This window comes from Achroia grisella, unplaced genomic scaffold, assembly GCF_030625045.1.
Source record: "Achroia grisella isolate CSIRO2021 unplaced genomic scaffold, CSIRO_AGI_Agris_v1 utg902, whole genome shotgun sequence".
NCBI lineage: Eukaryota > Metazoa > Arthropoda > Insecta > Lepidoptera > Pyralidae > Achroia > Achroia grisella.
In genome coordinates this window covers 826,315-853,699 of record NW_026713060.1, presented here as the reverse complement: position 1 = coordinate 853,699, position 27,385 = coordinate 826,315, and the positions used below count along the sequence as shown (strand labels likewise).

General features: G+C 31.8%; 2 protein-coding genes across 2 annotated transcripts in view; one reads left to right on the top strand and one right to left on the bottom strand.

Annotated features, from left to right (window-relative positions):
* Positions 1–76: 76 nt before the first annotated feature.
* On the bottom strand, positions 77–1,801 carry LOC131853460 (RNA-binding protein 45-like). Its single transcript, XM_059204354.1, has 2 exons — positions 1,784–1,801; positions 77–1,713 (listed from the first exon to the last, which is right to left on the bottom strand). Exon 2 carries the CDS (start codon positions 1,685–1,687, stop codon positions 251–253), a length of 1,437 nt encoding a protein of 478 aa, XP_059060337.1. The 5' UTR covers positions 1,688–1,713; positions 1,784–1,801; the 3' UTR covers positions 77–250.
* A 1,119-nt stretch (positions 1,802–2,920) lies between these two features.
* The window catches only part of LOC131853451 (fizzy-related protein homolog), a 48,217-nt gene continuing 23,752 nt past the window's right edge, over positions 2,921–27,385 (top strand). The window contains exon 1 of the mRNA XM_059204345.1: positions 2,921–3,483. Coding sequence (XP_059060328.1) covers positions 3,342–3,483 — 142 coding nt within the window. The 5' untranslated portion in view covers positions 2,921–3,341. The remainder of the gene's footprint in view (positions 3,484–27,385) is intronic.

Below are 27,385 nucleotides of genomic sequence, written 5' to 3'. Positions count from 1 at the left end.
CGATTCAGTTGTTTAGGCATGAAATGGTAACAAACAAATTTGCTTTCGCAATTATAATATTAGAAGGTAGTACAAAAGTAGACTTTGAACTATCATTTAGGCCAAGAACAATGTCAGTTATATATGAAAACATTTTATTTGTCAGTACATTGTCACTATGAAAAGTAGTCCGTAGGTGTCCACATGTCCAGGAGTCTGTTCATGTCCAAAGAGGTTCTGGTCTGTAGATGTCCTTAGATAATGTCTAGAGTTAATATGTACTTGTCCTATCAGAATATCTAGCTCTCTTTGGAGGGGCTTCGTCATCAGCCTCCAGCACCTTCATTCGGACGCCACAAATCTCAGCACCATGTAATACTCTGATAGCTTCATCAGCTGCATCAGCCTTGGCATAACGAGCATACCCCACTGTTTTATTAGGCAGTGTATAAACATTAATAAGGTCCCCAAAACGACAGAAAACATCTCGTAAAACTGTAAGAGGGGGTGGTTGTGGCTTGCACACTAAAAAACATCTTTTCGCCACAGCACTGTCAATGTCAGCCAGTGGCTGTGGCGCTGGTAACTTCACACTACAGTAGTTCAAATCATTGCTATCATGAGAGTTTTCATCATTTACACCAGTTGTAGCTATTTTGATCAGTTTCGAAGCTTCAGCTATAGCTTCAGCCAACTGTGCCAAGTCAGGGGAAGCAGAATTAGCAGTTGCATTGATAGCGCTTTTCAAATTGTTCACCACATTAGGTATGTTGGTGAAGTTTTGCTCATGTTGGTCAAACTTTGAGTCAGCAGGCCTAACAAAAATTTTGACACCAGGTGGATATTCAAATTTATTCAATTTTTCAACTGCATACGCCGCAGAAACTGGATTGGAATATGAAGCGGTTCCTTTACCGAAATTACGCATTAAATCTACATAGTATTGACAATGTACCAACCCTGGTACAATATCAAAAATCCTATCAACATGCACCTGGGTAAGATAAGGGGAACACATAAAATTGACCTTAGTGTAATTGCCAGGACGTACATTCATAGCAGATATAAGTGATGCCTTTGAACCAATCGAGGATGAAGCTAGTGAGTTGATATTAGTCTCAAATGTTGTCTCTGGTCGTCTATTGCTTGTTTTTGGGAGAGCAAAAATGGCTCTGTACTTTGGATCGCAGTCCTCATATGCTCGGGCTGCTTCCGAGAACTTTGTAAATTTAACATAAGCAAAACCTTTAGGCAATCCACTATCCCTCTCTCTTTGTACACGAATGTATTCAACATGACCAAATTCGGAAAACTCATCCTTAATTTCTTTTTCACTCATGGTCTTTGGGATTGTTATAAATAATCTTCTATATTTTTCATCATAATCATCATCATTCTGTATTTCTGAGCGATTAACAGCTACCATGACTTTCAAAGGGCGGTTAGAGTTCGGAATTACTTTCAAATTCATTTCTTCCATAGCGGCAGCAGCTTCTGTTGTTTTAGAAAATTTTATATAAGCTATACCTTTACTTTCTCCCGTGTTGTGATCACGGGGTATACGTATGTCTTCAAGAGTTCCAAATTTTGTGAATGCATCTCGAAGTTGATCTTCTGTCACTTTTTTCTCAGTAACTACAAATAATCTCGAATATGTCGGAGATTCGTTAAAATTATCGTCATTTTTATGCTTACGGCGAAAATCCATGATCTTTAATTCTCAAATGAACAATGCTGTAAAGAATAGATCGTAGTAAAATGAATGTAATGAAAAAAAATCTGAAATCTGTGAAACAGATATTACTTTGAATATCAAACAAATATTAAAATGAATATTAAATACAATATTATTTTAAAATTCTGAATTTGCATACAAGCTTTACAAGCTAAACGATTGAGTTAAAAGAAATATAAAGATATAAATTTATTTCATTTGGCATGACTGTCAATTTCAGATTCAAAATTACTCTGTGCAAATACTGACAATTTGTACCTATAGATGGAGTATGGAGTGGCATAAAACGCATATGTGGCTTTGAAAATTAATGCTGTGTTGTGTCTCACTCTCAGTCAACAGAATGCACAATTACAACGTACATCTAAAAGAGATATAAATCATTTATTATTTAAAAAAAACATATAAAATCAGAAAAGACCATTTTTCGTGTTTAAAATTCAAAAAGAAAAAGTTTATTATAGAGGACTTAAATACGTATTTGTTAATTTAACAATATGTATTTCAATTAGTTACACTTGCCCGCAATTGGTGTTTGCACCAACCATACAGTGTTATTTCTTTTTGTGGTTGAGTTCTAACTAACTCTCTATCTACGAGTTCAATCAAGTTTCAACGGATTTATTTAAATAATAGTTTTTTTATGTTGTATCCCCAAAAAAATATTGATGTCAGTTGCAATGTCGCCAACTCAGAATAATTTACCTAAAATTTAGGGTAAATATATTTTTATACTCTTAATTATTTCTAAAGTTAATTTATGTAAAAAATTAAAAAATATATATCATTTATATATACGAGGCTTTTAAGATATGAACATTCGTGACATTCCGAAAAACATTGAATGTCCCAATGTGGCAACCTTTTTTAACGGGGAGAGAACTTTATGCATATATTTAAAGATTAATTTGCTTAAAATCCGATGCTAGTAATTATTTCTTCAAAAAATATGAACACACAAGTACAAACAGTGAGGTTTTGTTGGTATTGAAAAATAACTTTATAATAAATTTATATATTTATATTTTTAGTGGTGATGATTTAATAATTTCTGATTATATATGTGTATATCAATATATATTGATGATTTTCTCAAGAAAATGTTTTTAGAATACATTAATTGACAACTTTTTAGGGTAATTTTGTCTAACCTTGGAGCAAACTAAAAGGAATATGGCAACATTAGTCACTAAAAAAATGCATAGATTATATTTCGAATGTACCAAGCAATATTTTATCTCAAAATATTCAGAAAACAAAATTTAATGCTTTTGTCTACTTGTGTACTAAATTAGAAATCGATAATTAAATAAACAATATTAGAATCTTGTAGTTTATACAATTACTACTCAAGCCGTGAAAAATGTAGTTTGTTGTTGTGTATAACCATGTCAAATAAAGTCAAATGCATATTAACAGTTGAGGAGTCGAGTACTCTTCCTGTGAACTCTTTAATTATTGCTCTACCGTCGACATTTACGTTATGACAGTTATCTTTAAATATGAATTAATAAATCTACCTGTAATTTACGGTTTCTAATACTGTTATATTGTACCCTCGTCTTGAAGTGTCCAGTTGTTAGAACTGGCTAGTGGGTGTTGAGAACTTGGACTAAGAGCATTCAGAATGTTCAGTGAGTCGTACCAGAACCGTTTGCTGCAATCATGCAGCCCTGTGAACAGGAAACAGTCCGTGTTGGTTCGACCAGAGCCCATGGACAGATTTATACCTTGCAGACTTGGAAACACTTGGCAGACCAGCTTTCTAGGTGAGTACTCAGATACTTTTGGCATGTTTACAATAATTTAAACTTATTTGTTTGTTAATTACTGAATTTTCTTGATATAGGAAATTGATTTGATCTATTTGATTTTATTTAGACTTTTTAAATTTAAGACATACTTGTCATTTTTGTTTAGGATTGATTAGTATAGAAATTAATAAAGCACTGAACGTTAAATGAAATTAGATAACTGCATTGTTTTGAAATTACCTTCATTAATGCTATTTAAGTAGCTCATTACTACCACATTGTTTATTTAAATTTAATTTTTGAATAATTTATTAATTTTATTTTCTACTTTTATCTATGGTTATCTATATCTATCTTAATTCAATATTTGATATGCATTTTTAAAAAAATCTAAAATAGTCATCCTACCTCCTACCTCTATATTAATATGTTTACATTAAATAATAGGGTAGTACAATTCTATTCTAAATGTAGATAAATATATAATATTCCTTTAATTTCTACTGTGATGTCTATATAATTTACTGTTATTTTTGTCAAAAGTGCACTTTATGCACTTTCAGCACACTCATAATAAAATAATAGAGCAGTAAAAGATGAACAGTACTTGTGAGTGGGTACCATAGTTCTACTTCAATCATGTCTATGAAGTACTTAGATATTGGTTGTTTTTTAAGCTGTGTTTTGGCTGAAGGGGTATTTTTTTAATATTTTTATTTATTTCTCTTCTGTTGTGTTTAATTTCTCATTGGATATTGACTACTTCAGCCACGATTTGATATGGCAAAAGTTTTGATTGTTTTATGTGTTCCTCTGGAACTGGCTAAGGTATTGGCTGAAGGATGTGATACAATAGTAAAATTACGGGATACTAAGGTGTTAGAGTTGTCATCAGGAATGCATCAACATATTGATTACCATGGAGTTAAAATAATAATGGACAAATCACACCGACTAATCTCAAGCTAACTAGATCTTGTGTTATGAGTACTAGACAACTGACATAAATAATTAGATTTTTTTTTAAATACATGCAGTTTTCCCCTGGAGTCTTTCTTGATAAATTTCTAGTGTTTTTGCCATTATTGGCAGACTGTGGGACTGTCATAGTTAGAATAAGCTGGTGTATCATAACATTATCATCCATTAAAAATATACATAAGATGTATCTTAATAGTAACAAAGTAAAAGATATACTTTATATGTGCATAGTGCTATCTATGTAGCTTGTTTTTTTTCATTTGGTGTACTGTTACTTACATGATTGAATTTTCAAACATTATTCTAACAACTTCATTTTTACGCTCTCTGGTGTTTATGTATCATTTGATGTATCAAACAAAAACTTAATATCAATGCCTGTTAAATGCCCCATATTTGCTGCATACCTTTTTTAACACTATTATTGGTCTAAGCTAACTTGCTCGGCAGTATAAGTTGGTTTGGATTATTTTAAAATATGCAATATTACTTTTGAGGAAAAGTTAATATTAAAAAAACATTTAAATAAAGTTCCCTGATGTATGTTAGTTTATAAATTAAGAAGAATAATATAATTCTTCATTTACTGTTAATATTTCATGTTTTGTATAGGGTACTCAATAACAAATGGGCAACAAATGATTGGGAATCTACTCTTATAATATTAGGAATTATATTACACTGACACTATGATTTCCCGACTGTCGAATATATTATCATTTGTGAGCTAACACACACACAAGCTGAGTTTCTTGTCAGTTCTTCTCAACTTGAAACCATTCCGAACTGACGGTAGATTTGATATATCATAAGAGTCTGTAATAGACCTAAATAAATAAAGATATTTTAAATTTGAATTTCACTATGAGACAGAGCTCAAAGAATTTTATTGCATGCATAAAATGACAATTTTGTTTAATAAATATGCTATGTACAAGTAAAAGATATTTACAAATTTCTTCCTTCAATATCTGTATGTACTAGTTAATAAATAAGTTGGATTAATACTTCATCACATACTTAGTATAAAACAAAGTCTTTGTCACTGTCTGTCTGTCCATATGTATGCTTAAATCTTTAAATCTGTGCAACAATTTTTTTAATATATAGAGATTCAAGAGGAAGGTTTATATGTATAATACATGTACATCGAAGCCGGGGCGAGTAGCTAGTTTTAATATAATAGTATACAGATAGTATAAAGTACTTTTGACCTTATGCATCTGGTGTCTTTGGCACTAATATTGAAGGACTTTCAGATAAAGAAAATACATCTAAAGTTGTAGTGATATGTATATGACTTTGTTTGCTTGGATGACAAAATATTTACATTTATACAGTGCAGCAATTGTACAAGCTATTTGAAATTTGTATGTGTGATCCCTATTTCGGATTTTCTTATATAAAAAGAAAGTTATGAATATTAAAAAAAATCAGTGTGTAATGTCAAATAGTATGTGAAATATAATAGAGTTGATAGTCTTAAATAGAATATGTATAGCGTGAAATATAGTTACGGACTGGTGGATGTACTCACAAAGTATTTTACAAAAATCTCATCACTTTATTTAAAATCAGTTATAATTAAAATTAGAACATAATTAAACACAAAATTTTAAGTCTCCAGAATTTTCACAGAACATTAAAATCCAATTAATAGAAATCTGTGTACTGGTGTTTTAGGCGATAAAATTAAAATTAAAAATACAATTGTCTCCCCATCTGCAGATATAATGAGTATAAGAATCTAAGACAGATGGCTCAGACACACTAATTTTAAAAATGTCTTATTTAGGTGCATTCAAACATGTGGCATCGGTAGTCTAGCGGTTTAGGACTCAGCCTTACCTCCGATAGTCGCGGGTTCGATTTATCGCACGGTACAAACGTTATATTCATGATATGTTCATGAATATAAAGTTTGTACCGTTTATATTTTTATAGTTTTTCTCTTTTCTTCGTCTGGATGTTTTTATCTATATTATGAATGCATTTATAAAGGAAATGTATTTAAATATATACATCTATCAATTGTCTAGTACCAAGTAGATGGCGCTGTGTAAATTGTCCTGGGTTATTATTATTATTATTTACTTACATACTTCAAATAAGTTATATGTATATTTTTGTTTTAAGTAATCAAAATGTACTCTTGAATTATCTAATGTAAATAAATGATACCTGTCTCTGTAGTCTATGGTAATAAGACATGAAATATACCTAAGTTGACTGGGTATGTAAAAAAATTGCAATATAAATTGGTCATGCTTCAGGGACTGTAGTTGAACAACCTACTTACATGGCCTTCAACCAACGTCAGAATAGTGTAGGTATGTTGGTGTGGAGATGAAGTGTGAAAAATATATTATCATAGTACAGGGGGGTGGGTTAATAGCATACGTAATTTTGTATTTTTTTTAAATTTAATCTAGATTTATTTTAATAGAAGTTTATGAGCCGTAACTTTTTTGTCTTATAATAATTAAATTGCGGAAAGCCAGTGAAGTATGAAAGAATGAACATAAAATCAGATCACTTCACCCATCGTTGCATGGTTTCTAAGGGGAATCAGATTCGTATTGTTCATGGAACATTATAGATAACTTTAAGAGATCTTATCTATGTCTGTTTGCTTGGACCTAGTACCTTAATTTGTTCGAGTATAAAAGTTCTTAATGTACTGAAATTTATTGAACAATATTTTAGATATATTTAAAAATTGTATTTTTATCCAACTAAATGTACGTTTTAAATACTTACACCTAAATATATTCTTTTTTATGTCCTTGCATACCAGGACAAACAAACTGACGGCTTAACGGATGGTAAGTGGTAAACGTCGTGTATATACATGAACAGCCATGGTCAGCCATGGTCAGCCATGGACATCAAATTATGTGATGCCTGTGGTACGGTTAAGGTTCCCATTCCTGAATACTATAATATCATGGATTCGTACCCTGTTATTTCACCGAAATATCTCACCCTCCGACTCGAGCTCACAAAGCAGCTGAAATAGACGAGGCAGAGGAACTCACGCAGACGACTTTATATAAAGTGTAATTAGATTTATACGCTGAAATATTGAGGAAATGGTCCCAAAAAACAGCAGCACTAAATGAAGTAATTACCATCACAAAAACTATATTGATATATACCAATCAGAAGCTAATATTCTAAAGTTATTGTCTTTTTGCCTGCTACCGCCTAATAGAACGTAATGACAATGATTCGACCGAAATTTTAAATCCCAACGTACGTAATTGCAGGTTGTGCGCTGACTTAGCTTTTATTTTTGTTATTTATTTTGTAGCTACTATTCTAAAGAAACTTCACGTTTATTTATTACTTGTATGGGAGTTGTTGTATTACTTATTTTATAAGTGATATCCGCGGCATTAATTCTTTCTTTGTGATAAAAGATAGGCTATTATTATTATAATTATATTATATAATAATAACCCAGGACAATTGTCACAGCGTATCTATAGTCGCGAGCTAAACAGAGCTTGTGTCATTGGTATTGGACTGATGAGATGATGAGAATACTTAAAATAAATAAATACATAGAAAACACCGAATGTGTGTATGTGAATACAAATATGTGTTCCGAGCGAGGAATGAAATCCGCAACCATCGGAAGTAAAGTGGTATGCTTAACCTCTAGACCATCGAAGCCGTTAAGTCTTATCTTCATGTCAAATTTTGTTTTATTTATTCAGCCTTTTTGTCATACAGACAGACAGATACTCCTGCATTTGTAATACCAGTCATTTGTTGTTTTGTACCAGCGATTTCGTAAGTTTTTTTAGTTAATAGTGCCCTATGTTACCTATGTTTGTCTTCGTACTACGAGATATCTTCCAATTACATAATGCTTCAGCCGTTATCCATACTGCAGTTTTTACTTCACGCATTAATTTTAGGACTACATTTTCGCGTACTATCTATCTTCACAATATTGCACTAATTTTAATGAACAAATACAAATTACGACTTCAGAGGTACCCAAATGAATGCGCTGGCCAACTTCAATATCCGAAACGTGCGTCGATTAAAGTAAAGGCGTGATAGATTTGAACAAGATAGTCAGACAGGACTGACTTTTAGGAACGAGGAGCTGCTCTACCGGGAGCGGCACTCTACCTGCTATATACCGGAACACCACATTTGCTTATAGTCCACATGACTGATGGCAAGATTTCTAATAGGAAAATAAAAAAAAATAATGTACTGAAATTCTGCTCTATAATCCAATATGTTATTACTTCGAAGAATTAGAGAAGTAGGTACTAAGATTATTACAATCATTTAATTTGATACGAATATATTCGACTAGGCTTACATAGTCAGATATTTCTTTCTATAACCACGTATTAGTATGTTATTCATTATATACCACATATTGCTAGGTAATTGCATGTTTTGTTAATAAAACATCCGCTGTATTATGCACAAATTGCTGTTGATTTAGACCTTAGAGTCAGCGATGCCTAGACTTGCGTTTTGATCAAAGCTTCCGTTGGATGATGCCCTAATAGGGAAACCGCAACTGGTCATAACCACAGATATAAGAGTTGGTTAGACAGATAACTGTCGCTTGGCAACACGTTTTATATTACTGAAATGAGTAGGTATCACTACATAGTTATTTTTGAAATTATATTCTCCATACTATGATACTTCATTTTCTTCTAATTGTAGGGCAGAGATTGCTCTGTGTGTGAGTTAGCGCTAGGCAATAGTATTTTTTTAATGAATGTATAAGTGTATAAGGATAAGCTGACGGGGCACTTGTGGAAGATGACAGGATAAGTAAGAAGTAAGGTCTAACTGATCTGCCCTTTGTGGCGAAATCCCCACAAAATAACTACGATGGTTTCTAAGGGGGATCGTGTAGACATGGTACATTACAACGAGTGGCCCAAAACTAGTCACTATTGCTAACGAATTCCATTTCTTTCCCAGGTATAAGGTTTATTTCATTTTTTTTTCTACAGCGTGGACTGATTTATTTCTTTAGTTTTCCGCATTCTGGGATGAAAGAAGTTATTACAATGTGTTTGTTACATTTCATGAAATTTGCTTAAGCTGTTAAGTCGTCAAGAGCTAACAATGTGATTTTCATGTTTATAATTTTAGTAGGGATCGCACAATCCAGAACTAGTATCATCTATCCCTTTTCAATGCACTGACCCAGTCTAACAGTACACTGTATCTGTGGTTGGTAACAGTTAGTTGTGGGCTTTTCAACCCGGAACGAATCACTCGCTCCCAGCCGTCTTCCTGCAATGGGAGCAGACGGTAAGTATATTTTGTTTACCCTCTATTTCCGTGTCCTCACATTGTTTATTTTTAAATAGACAATTCTGTATTAATACTATCATTTTGACCTTGGAATGGTGATGTTCGTAGTGTTGTTCATAAATTTTGATAGAACTATTATTCAAGCGTCTAATAAATATATGTGTTTATGTAATTCTCTATATAGTAACTATTTACGTCGCTACATTCCCTTATTATTTTTTTTCTTTAATCATTAATTAATAAAAGTTCAGCTCAGTCATTAAATATTATTGCAGTATAAGATACCCATTTAATAACTTTGGAAGTGCATTGGTTTATCACATTGCATTAACTAGCTATGTTTGGGATCCAACTTCTTATAATACAAACATTAGAATTTGCAGCCGACTTTAGATAAATAAATTCTATTAGATCACAGAACACTATGAAAGCGCGCATCATTCCTTATTTATGAGGTAATGAAAGATTAGAGAATCATACATTTTATTACGCTCCCTTCTCATTACCGCTAGCTAATTACCACGAGGTATTGTTTTTAACAAGAATAATTGCTGCGAGTTAGGTTAATGACCCTGTATAGAGTTCTCAGGTACTTTACATGATTCTGCTGCTAAATGAGATTACGAGACGCCGTCGCTAAAATGTGTGACAAAAACTTTGCATGTTTTGTCTTAGATTAGTTTAGTCGCCATAAGTCGTCCGGGTGTATTCATAATAGGGATATCTAGTGACGAAAATAAAATATAAACCTTCTTATTTAGTTTAAACAAATTTCTAAATAGATTAAATATATTTTGACTTTATCCAAATAGACCAATCATCAAAAATTATCACTTACCGCTTTCAATAAGTGACCCTTCAAAACTGCTATATCGCTTTTTACTAAACCTTAAGTAGTTAACTCTCTTTATCTTATATATTTTTTGCAAAATTACAAAATCCAAATCACAGTCCGTATAAACAAAGGTAGGCAACTGATTTGCAATTCATAAGGTTGGCTCCGTTACGCTTCGTTACCTGAAACCTATTAATACATGTATGAGGTACGACTTGGCAACGAAAGAATATCTATGATATTAAATGGATTGAAATGAACGCCAAAGTTTACACTGTGATATGTTTTACTTATGTTGGTGATATAGAACATATGATACAGCATACAGCATAGATTATATCCTATTTTGGTCTTGATTCGTTAATTAATCGATATTAAAGAACACCTTTGAAAAGGTTAGACACCAATACTGTATGGGAATCTGCATCTGCATATATAGTACAATTGCTAAATTTCAGTAGGATTAGTATGATTTTTCAGAGAATTTACAATAACAAATTAAGTAGTTTATGTTAATATTTTTATTATTCTTTTCCATCCTAATTGTCGTCATTTTGCGTTTAAAATTTGCAAGGAAAAGAGTAAGAAATTGACTCTAGAACTGTATTTGTGAGATCTATATGCATTCTTCCATTTTTAGAATATTTATTTTAATGGAACACATTACACTCCTTGGTTTAATTGTAATGAATTACCTGGCATTCGCTTTTTTCACAATGCTACAATAATTTATTACTTTGCATTCGCTATTCTTACAATACTAGTTTTTAGTCCAAAGACTGGAGTTGGTAACTACCGGAGAATGGCATGCAAAACGACGCCCTAGCCTCGTCTATGGTTTCTGATGCGTGACAGAGAAATAATCTTGAGGGCTTACACCGTCGCCTGATTGTAAAGAGTTCGCGTGCTAATGGTAATCAGTTTCAGTGGCTGCATAATCTTAACTATGTTTACGTAGCTTTGAATCATTATAATCAGTGCAACGATCGTTACGGTCTATGTCTTCTATTAGCTGGAACATTTTTGTTTTATTTATTATACAATAGTGATTTCATTAATTAATTGGGGTGTCTTTATATTAAAATGGTTTTCGATTTACGTAAATATCTATGGTCTTCGAAATTTTGGTTTTTTGTTGAACTGGTTTACTGATATTCGTGGAAGTTCGTCAACACTAATAGTTATTAAGGCCCTTTGGATAATTAATGACAATTATTTCAAAGGATGTCGTTAGCATATCCTATTATGTTCATTGTAACTCCATTACGACAATCACGGGACACTGGGTTATAAGTCAATGGAGTCAATTATCAACTAAAGTGTCCTTTGTCAATTTAATCATGTTCCACTATTAATTTAAATATTGCATTGTTAAGCTCTGGCAGTTTTAAATTAGGTTGTTGTCTGTGAAGTCTGGTTTATAGATTTGTTATTCGTTATATAACATACATATAATATAATGATATAAGACAAATACAACGTGTCCTTATTAAATTAAATGCGTCCTTATAATAGGGGATATTACGGTTTTTTTTATTAAGAACTCACTTATTACTTCATTGTATTTTCTCATAGTTCAATTTGTAGTTACAATAATTATTTATTACAAATAGAGTAAAAGTCGTAAGCGTGGGTACTTTAGTCTAATCTGTTTTAGTCGTCAAGCAGCTTATTTTGTAAGCTGTTTCAGTTGTAAGTTACGATGAGGCTGTGAAGTCACAGGATAAGGGGCATGATATCTTAGATCTCTGGACCAGCAAGGCTTGAGTAGTACCTCGCTTGTCACATCATAACGTGACGTTCATATATAGAGCCGGCGTTTACCATCAGCTAGGCTGTAGCTAGTTTGCCATTCCTATTACATGGAATAAAAAGATTCGTTGTTTGTTCTGACCAATTCTATTTATTTCGCGAGAACCTTTCATTACGTTATATCCACGTGCTGACCATAAATAATAGGCCAGACAAACTAATTCACGCATCCTCCCCTATATTTATGGTCTCCACATATCAATTAGTTAATTGTTCATATTACCAAAGCTATTACCGGTAATGTATACAATTTACTCGCATTTGTTTGTCGTATTTTTTATTATATTGTTTTAATGTATTACATTGATAAGTATATTTATAATTACATCATTACCAGAGTGTGACCGCTTTCATTTCATTGTGTTCTTTACGAGGTTGCATCTCGTTTCAACTTTTGTTCTGATATTTAACAATTTCAGTTCTTGCTTCAAAGGAATTAAAGAAAGGAATTGTTTTTGTTATTGGATGAAATCTTGGCTTAATCAGAAATCTGGAAGTAATTAGAAGTTTTTTCATTGATTTTTGTTTTTACTTAAGAGTCTGGATTTTTGGGACAAAGATAATGTTGTGTTTGTCATTTCTATTTTATACTATGATAATTTTGTCTCCTGTTTAATTACATATAAACTTAAATAATAGGTAACGAAATAGTGTATTTTATATATATATATATATAAAAAACAAAGCAAACTAATTATATTAAATATCTCCTGCCACAATTATAATAATTTGGGGCCTGACATTCTGATCTGAAGAATATTTACAGTTCAAAAGTCACATGTTAGCCAGAATAACTTACGGTAGCCTTTATCATCAATTGTATATGATAATAATGTATGTAAAAAATGCAATTTGCGATAGCTATCGCTAATTAATAAATATTTTTAGCATAAGATAATAAATATTTTTACATGGACGTCCTACTAACATCTGACAAATTGGTTGACTTTTGATAAGTGCCAGTTATCGGACGATTACTAAGTGCGTTTTAAACTTTTCGATGCTATTATAAAGTACCAATGATAATAAAATAACTCGGTTACAATAAGGCGCGGTGTTAATATATTTTGTAATTTTTATTATTGACGTCGATTTTCTTCTAAATCATCTTATAAAAGTAGTTGAACATGTAGTAGTTGAACATGGTCTAAATAATCATAAATATCTGTAATTCAATTAAATGCACGCTATCAGAATTGATAATTTTTTTATAACCTTACTTTTGACTATAATCGTCCATAATAATTCTAAAAGGCACTAAAATATTTTTACCACGAATAAACACACTAGTGTTTATTCGTGGTAAAAATATTTTAGTGAGATAGAAACTACAGAACTACTACTAAGTAGTACTAGTAGTTCTGTATTTGTTTCTATCTCATATAATACAGCCTAATGGCTGTATTATATGAGATAGAAACTACCCAAGACATGTCTTAAAATGTAGTACTCATCAATATCGGCTTAGAGTTATTGAATATGTGAATTGACATTCGCTTAACGAACATGACTAATCGAAAATGAGAATATACTTATTTTGTAAATTCGTTGTAAAACGGATAAATATCAAGTAAGCAAATATTTTTTTTAGCAGTAATAACGTGTAAATATGGATTGTAAATATTGCACTTTCAATAAAATAATACACGTGCAGCTGGCAAAGTTGCTAATCTCCACCATTTTCACGTGGGCTGCATGTGTTTGCAATTAGCAAATTAGCACTTTCGGTCACATCAAGTGCAAGTGTCGTTTTTCCTCATTTATCGTAAAATAAGCAAGTCAAATATGAAATTATATTTTTATCGTTTTATACGTTTATTTGATTTTCTTTTAGCTTATCTCGAGTGGAATTATAGTTAACTCTAGACTAAGTACGCTTGATACGGCCTCACCTAACTTCGCCTGTAACTCGTTTCATTTTAATCAAATGTATAGTGCAATGTTAATAAGTATTCTACAAATATTTAACGTTGGTTTACCGCTTTATGTACTTAACGCGTAAATGTACAATTTACATGCATAATTAGTGTCTGATAATTAGCAATTCAAATTAAGACGTCTAAAATTATTTTCGCCTATATGCATCCGACCAATGTTCTTAGGAGTAGAATATACTGGGGCCATTTTAAGGTATAGAAATACACCTACATATATCTGACGGATTTGACCATCCTTCAACTTACGATCAGCTGACTATGACATCACCCAAATTTCTTATGTCACTCATATAAAATTCGGCACATATGCAATTCACAGAATACCAAAATTTTTATAATAGTTCATATGTTTATATAAGTCATGTTTTCGCATACCATGAAGTCTACAACGTTACTCACACAATAGGATACTCATTGAACTGTCTCTAAAACATTGGATTTTAATACGAATAAAAATACCTATTTAGAATCAGAAACTTATAAAAATTAAGAATATACTTATGTAATTTTTTCTAAAATTGATATTTCAATCCGTTGTTAGAACACTTTTTAAGTAACCACTCTGAAATAATGAAAACTGTTCATTGCTTTTGCAATTGACAAACAATGCGTTTTGCGTATACATTTTTGTTTATGATTCTTTATAAGTTCTGAATAATTTTGTTATTTACTCATTGTTATTTTGCAGACATTTTTATTTTTTAGGGAGGATCAAACTTCTTTGTCATTTTATTAATTACTTATTCGTAAATATTTCACAACATTTATTTCCCATGACGCCTATATCCTTCGTATCTACCTTCTAGTCTAATTTCACTTCGTATTGCCTTCAAACGGAATTTCTGGTTTATACCAGCCATATCCTTACATATATTTTGTACTGCAAAATAAAAAAATAAAAATCTTTACTTTATGTATAATGTTATAGATATCCTTCCATTCTATTAATCGGTTTTGCATAAGTCCTAACATCAATCAGTTGGCTTATGATATCACCAGTTCTATATGCACCTTAACAAATCTGTACATAGGTTTTTATAGCATTTCTGACACGTCTAGATATGGCAGCTAGTTTGACCAGCCTTCACACCGACACCCTGCAGATCAGCTGTAGTTGTAATATAAGCTAAATATATGCCATATTGTTTAGCATTCATCATTCATGTCATTGGCAGTAAGATTCGATTCGAATGCTAAAGAGCTTTATTTATGTCTAACTTTAACTTGAGCTTCGATTAGTATTTTTTTTGCTATCATTACGACATTTATGTTCATCGTTCATATTATTATTTTTTATATCTTTGCACATTGAATTATTATTACAGAATTGTTTTTCAATGAGAGCTTTACTGTCAGAGCCTTGTAGAAATTCAGTGTCATAGATTTCTAAAACTTCAGACGCCGTTGAATGTAGGCCTGACTAGAGAAAGTTACGCTTAGGAAAACTGCCTCTTGTGGGTGTGTATTATAATTTTAAATAGAATTTAATAAGATAAAAGAACGTTACTTCGCTATTTTTGCTAGTCTCGGAGAAGTAACAAGATTTTATTACGTAAACAACAAATAATCATTTTTTATAAGATAAGATACACACAGAATATAGTTAACAGATTTTAATAATTGTTTACCCTTATTCGCGGTCAATATACATAAGTCAGATGTATACAATAATACAATAATTTAAGATACACGTACACGTTCGAAGTTGAGGGAAGTCGCTACTGCTATTACGTACTATAGCAATAACGCCGAAATGAGCATGATGAAGAATATTGGTAATTTAGCTCACTCTGAAATTGGCGGCAATTTAAAATACCGCTGTCTTAGCGACTGGGTGTGAGCAGTTACAAAAGTAAACAATGCTGATGTTACTTACAATGTTTGTTCTGTTATGCCAACATTAGTGGCCTCATTCAGGGGCTTGCGGCAGTAGTTCGGTTGCCTGACAACTATAAACTTGAAGGCTCGAAAAAGAACTTGTATAGAATAGGAGCATACAAATAAGAAGGTTTGGTGACTAGATGTTGATTCTAGGGCAGCTTGGTAGTGGTGGATATTAGTAGACCTATTGCTAGCAATTACCAAGTTGCTTTGGCCACCATAAGGTATTCACTAGAAATCATCGTGATTAATTCCTGGTAAATTAACTAAGCTGACGACCTACTTTATCATTCTAATTCGCTGCTGTGACGCTACATGTATTTAATTCATTTCTTTTTCATTGTCGTCTTCAACTGGTGCAACGCCACTTGTGAAGTTACCAGGGAGCGCAATCCCATCATTGACCATGAAGAACTTTTCTGTTAGCAAGAACAATCAATAAATTATTACTTTTTGAACATTGTCATAATCAGCAATGCAGTTTTTTTTATTTTAAATTAATTACATCTGTAGGTACTTACATCTGAGATGTATGGTAAGGTGATTATCATTTTAGTGACGTATTTTGTTGTAATCAGATCGTTGTCATGGACGACACTGTAAGGTTATATAAATGATAAATGTTCTGAACACAATCGAATCACTAGTTACTCGTATAATTGCTACAGTTTTTTTTGTATTGTCTCCATTCTTGACACCTGAGACGACGCATAAATCAGTTGTCAGAGTGTTGAATTTGGGCCGATGGCAGACAATGTCTTGTAATCAATAGACGTCTACAGGAATATCCTAGCTGACATCATCATTTGGTCGTCTGCTACTAATGTTTGCTGAACTTTGACAGCTCCGAGCTTCGATCGTGTCTAGATTACGCTTATGTGTAGTTTAAGTCAGATAATTTAGTTTTATTTGGCTAACAGAAAAAAATGTATTTTCGACGCTATTACCGTGTCGCAGTTGTTAACTGCGAGCAAAAACGTCAACACATTCTATTTGTATTTAGTCAAAATTGGACAAAAACTTTTCAATGCAAAAAGCAACGAAACGCTCACGACCTATGTGTTAAGTAATGATCCACGTTTTTGGTTCAATGCACTCACGAATCATCATTTTACTGAATACCTAATACCGTGACGATGAATTCATTTGTACCTGGGTTCATTATTTGCAATGCTTGCACGATTCTTTTGATTGAATTTTATTACACGTATTGGGTTTTTATATATGCGATATAAGCTAATTATATAGTTCTTCAAATTACTCATTAGGTGTCTACAGGGTTTTTTGTGGATCACAATAAATGGTGATCCATGGGATCAGTAAAGGCATATGCTGGCTGGATGCCAGTGAAGGAGGAAAGGATGATAATGAAGCCACAGGCTTCAGGCCACTTAGCACATCGTGGCGTTAAACAGGACTTGCCCGCAATATTTACTAGGGATTATTGAGTCGTCGATATGATCGTATCACGTTGTTAGAAATGGGGCCAATAGATCGCATTATACTAATAATTCCCTCACCCCTCTATAGGGTATCTACAGGGTCCTAAATTTAAAAATATTTACGTTTGTTCTATATCACACACGTGCCGGTTACATATATGTTTTGTATTTTTATATAGATTTAAATATTTTGTATATTCAGAATTTCATCGTGTTATTTACAGTGCTACTTACAATCTAAAAGATACGCACACATTTTCCTTATCTCTCATAAATTATAAATATCATTGTAGAATATTTTTCTTATAAAGAAATATTTCAGACAAAATCTGCATGCTTGCATTGTTTTAAAAGTTCAGCGTATCAAAAAATTTGTTCATACAATACTTATTTATGGACTTATTATCTTTTGGAATTGTTTAAATGTATGCGTTGTTCTGGATAAGAGCGCAAGTAACTGCAATACAGTTTTTTATAAACTAATGTTATAGTATACTAGACATGTTATTGTTTTAATTTTCATGTGATTAAATAAATAAATAAATTTACGTACTTATTCAAAATCTAGTATTTTGAAATAACGATAGTGTGGAATTATACTTGAAATAGATTTCTGAGTCATGTAAACTAGCTCACACATAATTAAAGGTTCAGTGACCGGCCTTTACGTGTGTAACCATATTTTCCGTTTTCCACTTATGTTAGATAATTGTATGCTACAAAAACTAGAATGGAACATATTATACACCATTAGACAGCCTAATTCCCAAATTTAACATTAGACAAATTATAGTGAATTTTATTAATATTATAAACGCGAAACTTTAACAAAATATATTTATGATTAAATGTTTGTCATTCTTTCACACTAATACTACTGAACAGATTCGAGTAAAATTTATAACACAGATAGATCATATCCTAGATTAACACTCAGGATTATTTTTACCAGATTTTACGAGACACATCACTATAGGCCATTTATACAGGTTAACTAGTTGCTTAGAACTTTTTACTTATATATTAAACAGAATAAAATGAACACTAAATTTTATTGGAATCTTGATACAATTTATCAGTGAGCAGATAGATATAAGTGTACAGACTTACAGGTAAAACTATCATTTTTTTTACTGCAACAATATGCACAATTCGAATAGTATTTTTAAACCGATTTGATATACAGAGGCGGCTTGTTCAATTATCATAAACAGTTTACTTTGTCATCCTATAAAACTCATATTTTTGTTAAGAATTTCTATACAGAATATTTCACCATTCTTCCGACGGCAAACTATATTAATTTTACCATTGACTTTCTTCATGGAAACGATGCTAACATGAACATTATGAGTTCACTTTTGGTCTCCAGTTTTTATTCGTGTTCAGAATATTAATGTTTCTACAGATGTATTTGCGACCTGCTTACTCGATAAAGTGCAGAGTGCAACTTTGATAATTCAGTATCACGCGTTTGCACTAGATATTATTTTTTTCTTGAAGGCCACTGTAATATGTTACAGAGGTTGCAACTGGAACAGCGTGGAGTATATAGTTTCGATAATAAATATATGTAACCAATACTAAAGTTATAAATGCGATAGTTTGTCTGTTTGTCACATTGAAATGACTAAATTAATCGTAATAAAATTCAATGTTGAAGTAGTAATAATAGTAAATTAATTCAGTTGCTTGTATTAGCGAAATAAATTTACTTTATACTTACTATTATTGGAATACTATTATCCATTGAAATTCAAACATCATTTATTTATGCAGGACATTTTAACCACTTATGAACGTCAAGTTTTTTGTAATTAATATTTTTTCCCCTACCGTCCAGTTCAGTATGTACAGATTCAATTGCAAGCTCAACTGAATTTCTTTTTTTAAGCCAGTTGATTTACATTTTATGATTGTATAGGTGTCTATGTCTAACATTAAATGAAAATGCCGTGCATGAACAACTGTTGCCATGCACGTTTGTCATTTAAGTATTTATTTATGAACCACATTTAATATTAGCGAATTCGCCTTGCATTTGGATGGGTGCAATGATTGTAGAGATGTCTAGAATTTTTATAGTCTATATAGTAAAATAAAATACATGTCGAGTTTATCTCTAATTATGTATGTAGCATACATAATTAGAGATAAACTCGAAATCTTTTGTATTTATAAAATATCAATTTCAAATATTTTTTATTTTGTAACATTATTTTAAATAAAGTCTTTTTAACAATACTCGCTACACATATTTGTTCAAGAATAAACGTGTCTTATTTTGTGACACACGTTCATTTAAGATCCTTTTAGTTTATCTCAAATGACTCAAGTTTAAAAAGAATTCTTCAAGATGTATGCATACAATCGTTATACATAACAATCGACCAGGTCACCAAGATAAGGTGGTAAGACTTCGTTAACTGGTGCATTTTAAACAAACCGCATTGTGCTCTGTTTTTCTACAGTCCACTGTTCTGTGGCTAATAGCTTTTGATAAAGAACCTAAGGTTAAAGAACTTCTCGGCTTGAGAACAGTGCAAGATGCATGGGGCGTTTGGCGATGCACTTCATGCGACGGATACCGTTACAAACCTAGCACTAGTACATAGGCAATTAGAAAGTCTAAGCCTTTCGCTCGAACTTGTAGCTACCATCCCGGGTTCTATGAACTGCGAAACCACTATTGTTGATGCAAGCCCGGCCGGTTTTGTTATCATTGTTGCAGTGACATAATGCATTCTGTTAAGGTCGTTAATGCTAATATTATAAATGCGAAAGTGTATTCGTTTGTTTATGATTTAGCGATAAAGGTGTAATCAGTTGTCCTAAAATTTGGAGTATATATATTGCATGAGATGAAAGACAGGCTACTTTTTATTTCTGTCGATTATTGTAACAAGGACGAAAGTCGTTGGCAAAAGGTTGTTTACTTTGTTATTTGTAATTATTAAAATAAAACATTACATCTAAACTTTTTTACATTATGAAGGAATGTTTAAAGCTTTGTTTTGGCTGAGATGCTTATCTTAAATACATAGGCAAAATTCTCGAACTTAAGTTTTTTTTTGGAAAATTATCAGCACAGGAAATTTGTCATAGAGCTAAAATCACTGATGACTGTCTATTGAGTCGGTTTTTACCGATTGTTAAAGTGGTATTTTGTTTTAAATGTTGTTACATTATTATGCTGAGGTGACACGTGAAAATAAAGTAGCGTCATTATGACACGCCTCCGTGACGCAAACTATGCAATAATTTTCAGAAATCTTGTTATTTTCCTTATCCTTATGGATTCTTTTAAATATTCACATTAGTGATTTATATTGACCTGTTGCTTGGTTTATATTTTCTTTACGTGTATAGGAAAATGTATCTTTTATATTACGTGTATATGTGACATAGTTATGTATTTATGTAACGAGTATTGTATACGAATAATGATATACTAAATAATAATGAACAATGATTTTTTTTGTATTCTTCTGCATCTTTAATATTAACCTTATCACTAAATAATGTTATAGTTGGTATATTTAAAACTTTACTATCATTAATCCACTAGACGATTTCCAATTAAATTTTGGACACAGATAAATCATACATTACATAAACATATAGAGTATTGTTAGCTGTGGTATTGTAGAGTATTGTTTCACGTGGGCAACGCTATTCCATACAACTAGTATGTTATATGTGTCATCCTCTACCTTATCACGTCTTCGTAGAGAGAAAGCGTCTTTGTTATCACGGTTCATTGCTATCGTTGTTTCGTAATAGATATTTAATGGTTATGTTTTTAAATTATCTGATAATAATAAATGTATTATTATTTGTATGATTACTAGATCTTAGGCGTGTCTGTTTACTTTTTAAGGTGAAATGTTTAACATTTCATTACACACCGTGTTGGAAACACTATATTTATTTTAGTTGTAGCAACATAAAATTTATTAGCTGGTAACTCTCTCTCTCCGTTCGTTCATTGACGTGCATACAGCTCCGTATATAAATAATATAAATTTAAACACTATTCATTTGTAAACTACAATAAATAAGAAAAATATCAACCAAGAAACGTATTATTGAGCCATCATCAACCATCACCCACGCAGGGAAATACATCACCTCAAACAAACGAACATCAAATACAAAACAGCATACACAGATAAACGTACTTTTGCATTTATAATATTAATAATAATCCTATAATTCGCAGTAACGTTGATTATAGTATGTGGTAATAATCCACCAGTATATTTATTAATAGCTGTTTTAATAATAGCAGTATAGTAATACTAGGTAGGTACTCGAGCAACTTTACATTATATTTTCTCCGTTTTTGCTACATTTTTGCTCATTGGAAATAGTCTTTCCGCTCATACAGCCTTTCTCAGGAAAAGGGCTATTCAACACTAAAGAATTTTCAATATCAGTTCAGTAGCTCGAGATATTACCCCCTACAACCTTACAAACTCACAACTAGGCATTTTCCTGTACGCCACTATTTATGTTCCGTTCTGAATTTTTAATAACACTATATTACCGGATCCTCATAAATGATGATTTCTAGACCTGGTAGTTTTGTTTTTGTGCTGATAGTCTTGACAGATAATTTTGTAAGTAAAAACATCTTTATATGTAGATTAGAGGCATGATTTTTTTTTAGTTCTCTGGAATGGCAAGGCATGAGTGGTATCTACATAGGCGACAGGTATTGCTTACCATCGGTTTGCTAGCTATTATGATGACAAAAAATATACTGAATTACTATATCTATATCTCAAAATTAGAGTAACCTGTAATATATTTTAATATATAATAATAGGAGAAAGAAATAGTTCTGTATTACAACACAATATTATATTACATATATCAGTATGCCGTAATAGAACCGTGTACTGTAGAATGCCTGTTAAAGCAACAGTTGTAGAACCGTAAATGACTTCTATTACTGGAATGTAGGTCATGCTATCGTATCGACTGTTTAGCCTCGGTATGACTGCACCTGCAACTATAAAATCTATGCATATGAAAATATAGAAACCGGCTTTGAATGCACAATTGCACTGCCTAGAATTCAAAACGTCGTTCAAAGTTTTATCAGTACATATAAACAATCAAAGAATGTACTAAAATCTTTAATAGAATCCTTAATAACAGAAACTAAAAGCTTTCATCAAGAAACGAAGTGGAAATGTGACAAAACAAATTTAAATTATAATTCTACTACATTAATTAATCATATTCAGACTAGTTCGTCATTAGTGTACGAAGATTCTAAGTATAATTTGTTTTTTCTAAGTTTTTTTCGGTGAAGTTTTTCAGTTTCATTAATCACTGGCTTTTTAAACTTTATCGTTATACAGTTTACATTAACACTTAAAAATTACTTACATTTCCTAATATTAATTCTTGATTTTGGCTCAATTCGTGTTTGAGATCAAAATAGCCTTGTCTGTATAAATAAAAATTAGATGATACTAATAAATAAATAAATACATATTTGCCATGTTATGCGAATGTCCGATAGCTTTGTATTGAATCCCACGATTCCTGATCACTTATCCCATTCTACAGATTAGATAGTAGAATACGGGACTTATAAGATAACACTGTGAGCACAGAAAAGCTATCAGATCATAGAGATCATGTTAGACATTGAACAGAGCAAATGTGCAGCTACCTTGATCTAAAGAATCTAGTTTAAGAAGTTAAATATTGTATTTTTTGTATTATATATATTTATCATATTTTATTAGATTCACGGGACATGCTTTCTGACTCAGTAAAATAGTTATCAGGTCCAAACGATTCCTGGATTGTACAAAGATATTTTTTTCTACACCTGTCGTGCAAAAAGATAATGGACAAGTGCGTGACACATTTCTAAAGCGATAATACTTATCGTACTTGGTTCTACATAAGCATGCACTAAATTCTTTAACATTATTACTTGTTTAGTTTGCTACATAGTTGTTCAATTTAGACCAATTCTCAATTGTGTCTTGTCGAAGAATTGGATGTGGGCAGTGTCCATGTAGGTGGAGGCCTCGCAAAAGACGGTTAGGATTAGAGAAATAGTTACTTGGTAATATCGACCCTAACTCTTTATAAATTCAGCACGAATTCGCATTTGCCAGGATACGGACGAAATTGGCGGCACTCTGAATTAATTGTGGTGCCTGGACCAACGTTTGTCACGTAGCCTAACCAAATATAGCGGGTCTACGTCGCCTTGTATGGTCGCCCGCTCAGGAAGGAATAGATGTGACTGAACTCGGTTATCATATCTGTATTATTCTCGTCTTTCAATAATACATTATTTAGTTTCCGATGTCTCACATGCATTTAGGAAGTGCATCGACCGTAATAAATTTGGTGTTGATATGATGTTTACGCAACCCGCCAGCAATAGCCGATTGTTCATTGTTGAATGGTATTTGATATAGGTAGGAATTGATGTTTTCCTTTAAATATACATGTACGTTTGAATGCCTGACCGTGTAAATCGCCGTACGACGATATCCTTTGGTATTGCACACAATGAAATATTTTAGGTCTAAAATAACTAAACCAGATTTGTTTTTTCATAAATCTGGTTTATGTACAAGACTATTTGTATATGATTAGAAAAAATTAATGCCAACATGCTGTTATATTTTATCATGATAGGTGTAGGAAAATATTTAGATTGATAACATTTTATCAGTTTGTATGTTTGTACCTACTTATTTTATTTTCATGAATCAACTATAATTATTATGGCAAATAATCTAATATTGTTAGTTTTTCTATGTTATTGGAATGACAACAATCAAACTGGTCAGAGGCATCTACATAGAACATTATTATAAAATACATTTGAATGCTCTTAGTCATTGTCATTCATTACCATTCCAGTGGTCTAAAGTGTTTGTTTGTATTTCCCTAAACCTTCAAAGAGGAAAACAGCTTATTAAAGCAAGTTCTTGGTGGCTGAAAATGTGATACAAACCTACGAACAAAACTCTTTATAGTCTGTCTGGCAAAGTCTTGGTTTCATCCTACGTGTATTATAATTGTATACAAACGTTTCTTAGACGCCATTATTGTGGTTAGGCATTGCAACGCGCCTACTCTCTGATTCACTGATGACATAGTCATGAATCATTAACTCTCCCTGACAGTTCCCTAAAGGAAGTATTATTTTTGTCACGCTCTCCCAGGTTGCCGCATTTTGGTCAAAGCGAAATTAATGACTTACTGTCGCTGAGGTAATCTGTACATCAATGTCACCATATTAGATTTTATTTATAGCCATATCCATAGCTTTAAGGGGGATTTCCAAGAAATTGTTATTTAAATTATTTTTCTTCCTTTTTTAATATTAGATGCAATAATTATTGGTCGATCTATCGGCTCGATCTTGATGTTGATAAAGCTTTTCTTTAGAATTCCCTTAGCATTTTCTCCTTGTAACGTTATTGACTTGCAATGTCAAGAACCTGCATAGATTTTATAATAATATGAAGATTTATTTTCCCATGCATTTATCAGTTTACTAACTATATTTATATAAATAGATTTCTGCCTGGCAAACGTTATCTGCGTCTTGCACAAATAATGCCTATATTTGTATATACTTGATGATCTTGGTGGTCCAGCGTTACAACGTTCTATGCATTTACAGATGGTCGTAGGTTCGATATCCGCGCAATATACATTTGTATCAAATATTTTAAAGTTTTTTTTATTCATGGTTTTGGGCTCAGGTGGTCGAGACCTGCAACCTGCATAGATCTATTGTGTTAGACCCGCCAGGGACAAGAATTATGAAACGGACGGAGAAGTATAAAATTTCGCACACTTATAGTTTAAATAGAATTCTTGTCTATTCAAAATGCTAATATATATTTTTAAGTATGCATAATAAATACATTAAATCAAGAAAAAATATTGCACACACTACCACGTATTTTAGCACACACGCATAGAAACTTACTTATTTCTATTTTATTACTTATTTCTATATTATTTTATTATATTTTTTTATTTTTATTATATTTCTATTATATTCTATCTAATTTAAATTAATTATCCAATGGTCGAATTTAGACTATTGGGCGACTACTAGTTATTATTATTAGGTCTAACATCTTTGCTCATTCGACATAAAAACGACCTGTCAATAGAAATGTACAACCTGATAAGAACGTGAAAGAATTACCTCGCGAGTCGCACCTAAAACAGATAAATAAGCTAATCCTCACAGAGCTGGCAATTCGTGTCATGAAACATTAGTTTGTAAAAGTCAAATCACATTTTTTTCTGCGAGTGAGTCACATCACATGTGTTGGGTGACCATGCGCTGTAGACGTTAGCGGATATGTAGATACACGTTCGAAATTTAAAATTGTTTAATCAAATATAACCTTTTTTAATTGTTCTAACCATAACATAGGGTATAATGTATTTTTATTTGTACTTATCGAAAAAGAAATAAAATACGATGTAGAAGTTAGCGGATGCGTAGGTACACGTTCGAAATTTAAAAGTGTTTTTTATCAAATATAACCTCTTTTAATTGTTCTAAGCAAAAAACATATGTGTTGTTATTCGTATTAACCGAAAACGAAATATTCTTGAAAGAGCTTATGGATGTTTTCGATTATAAAAGAGCATTTTATTCTAATACCTATTATTTATTGATCCGTTGTTACTCATAACAATACTCTTGTGTAACGTATAGCTGTGTTTTTTATAAAAGTTAAATTCGTAATTATTTATTTATTTTGGGACATCTTCCGTCATTTAATATTTTTCTATATCGTCTATAGTCTCAAATAGGAAATTAGGAACTAGCAAGAAAATCTATCAATATATTTTTTTTAATCAGTTTGTTGTTATTATGTTCACTTGAGATTAGACAGTATGAAAATTCAGACATTAAATTTACTAGGTATGAAGTTTTTAGGATATTTGTGGATATTTTTGTACAGAGAGGTTACTCTACAGCACGGCACGCGCCATACGGACGCATGGTTTCGTATCGCGTTTTAACTCGTGCGCAGAAAAAAAATTATGCATATGATTTGGGTTCGTATCGAGAATAATGTTTGATAATCTTTACTAATATTATAAATCTGAAAGTGTTTCTGTCTGTTTGTTACTTTTTTACTACTAAACTGCTGTTAATGAAATCTGACGTGTAGATAGATTACATAAAATTACGTAGTTTTTTTAATACCGAGTAGATAGATAAAATTAATGTGCATTGTACCTTATAAATGGGATTATGTAATACTTTAGTTCATGGTTATAAAATTAATTAATAGATATAAATATAAAATGTCCGTCTACAAAACTTATCTTTGCAAAAAATGACGCTGTCGATTTTGGCTCCATCTCGGATCCAAGTCTCTGTGTTATGCTTATGTTTTCTTATCATTAATCATTGTTTAAATTTTTTATTAGTCCACCGCTATAAGCATATGCACCTGTCCATGTTAATGAATTGTAAGGAATACTTTGTTACGCGTATGATTAATCGTGGTGTTATCGATCTGATTTCTTAGATTCTGTTCATAAATATATATAGGTGGAAGAACTTTTGACATAGGTGTTCTCGGCTTACCGTCGCATTTATACAAATTTATCTTTTTTTATCTATACACCAGACCCCTTACGGAGCAGGCACAGAGGACTGAGTGCCATGGACATTTATACTTATAAATAAC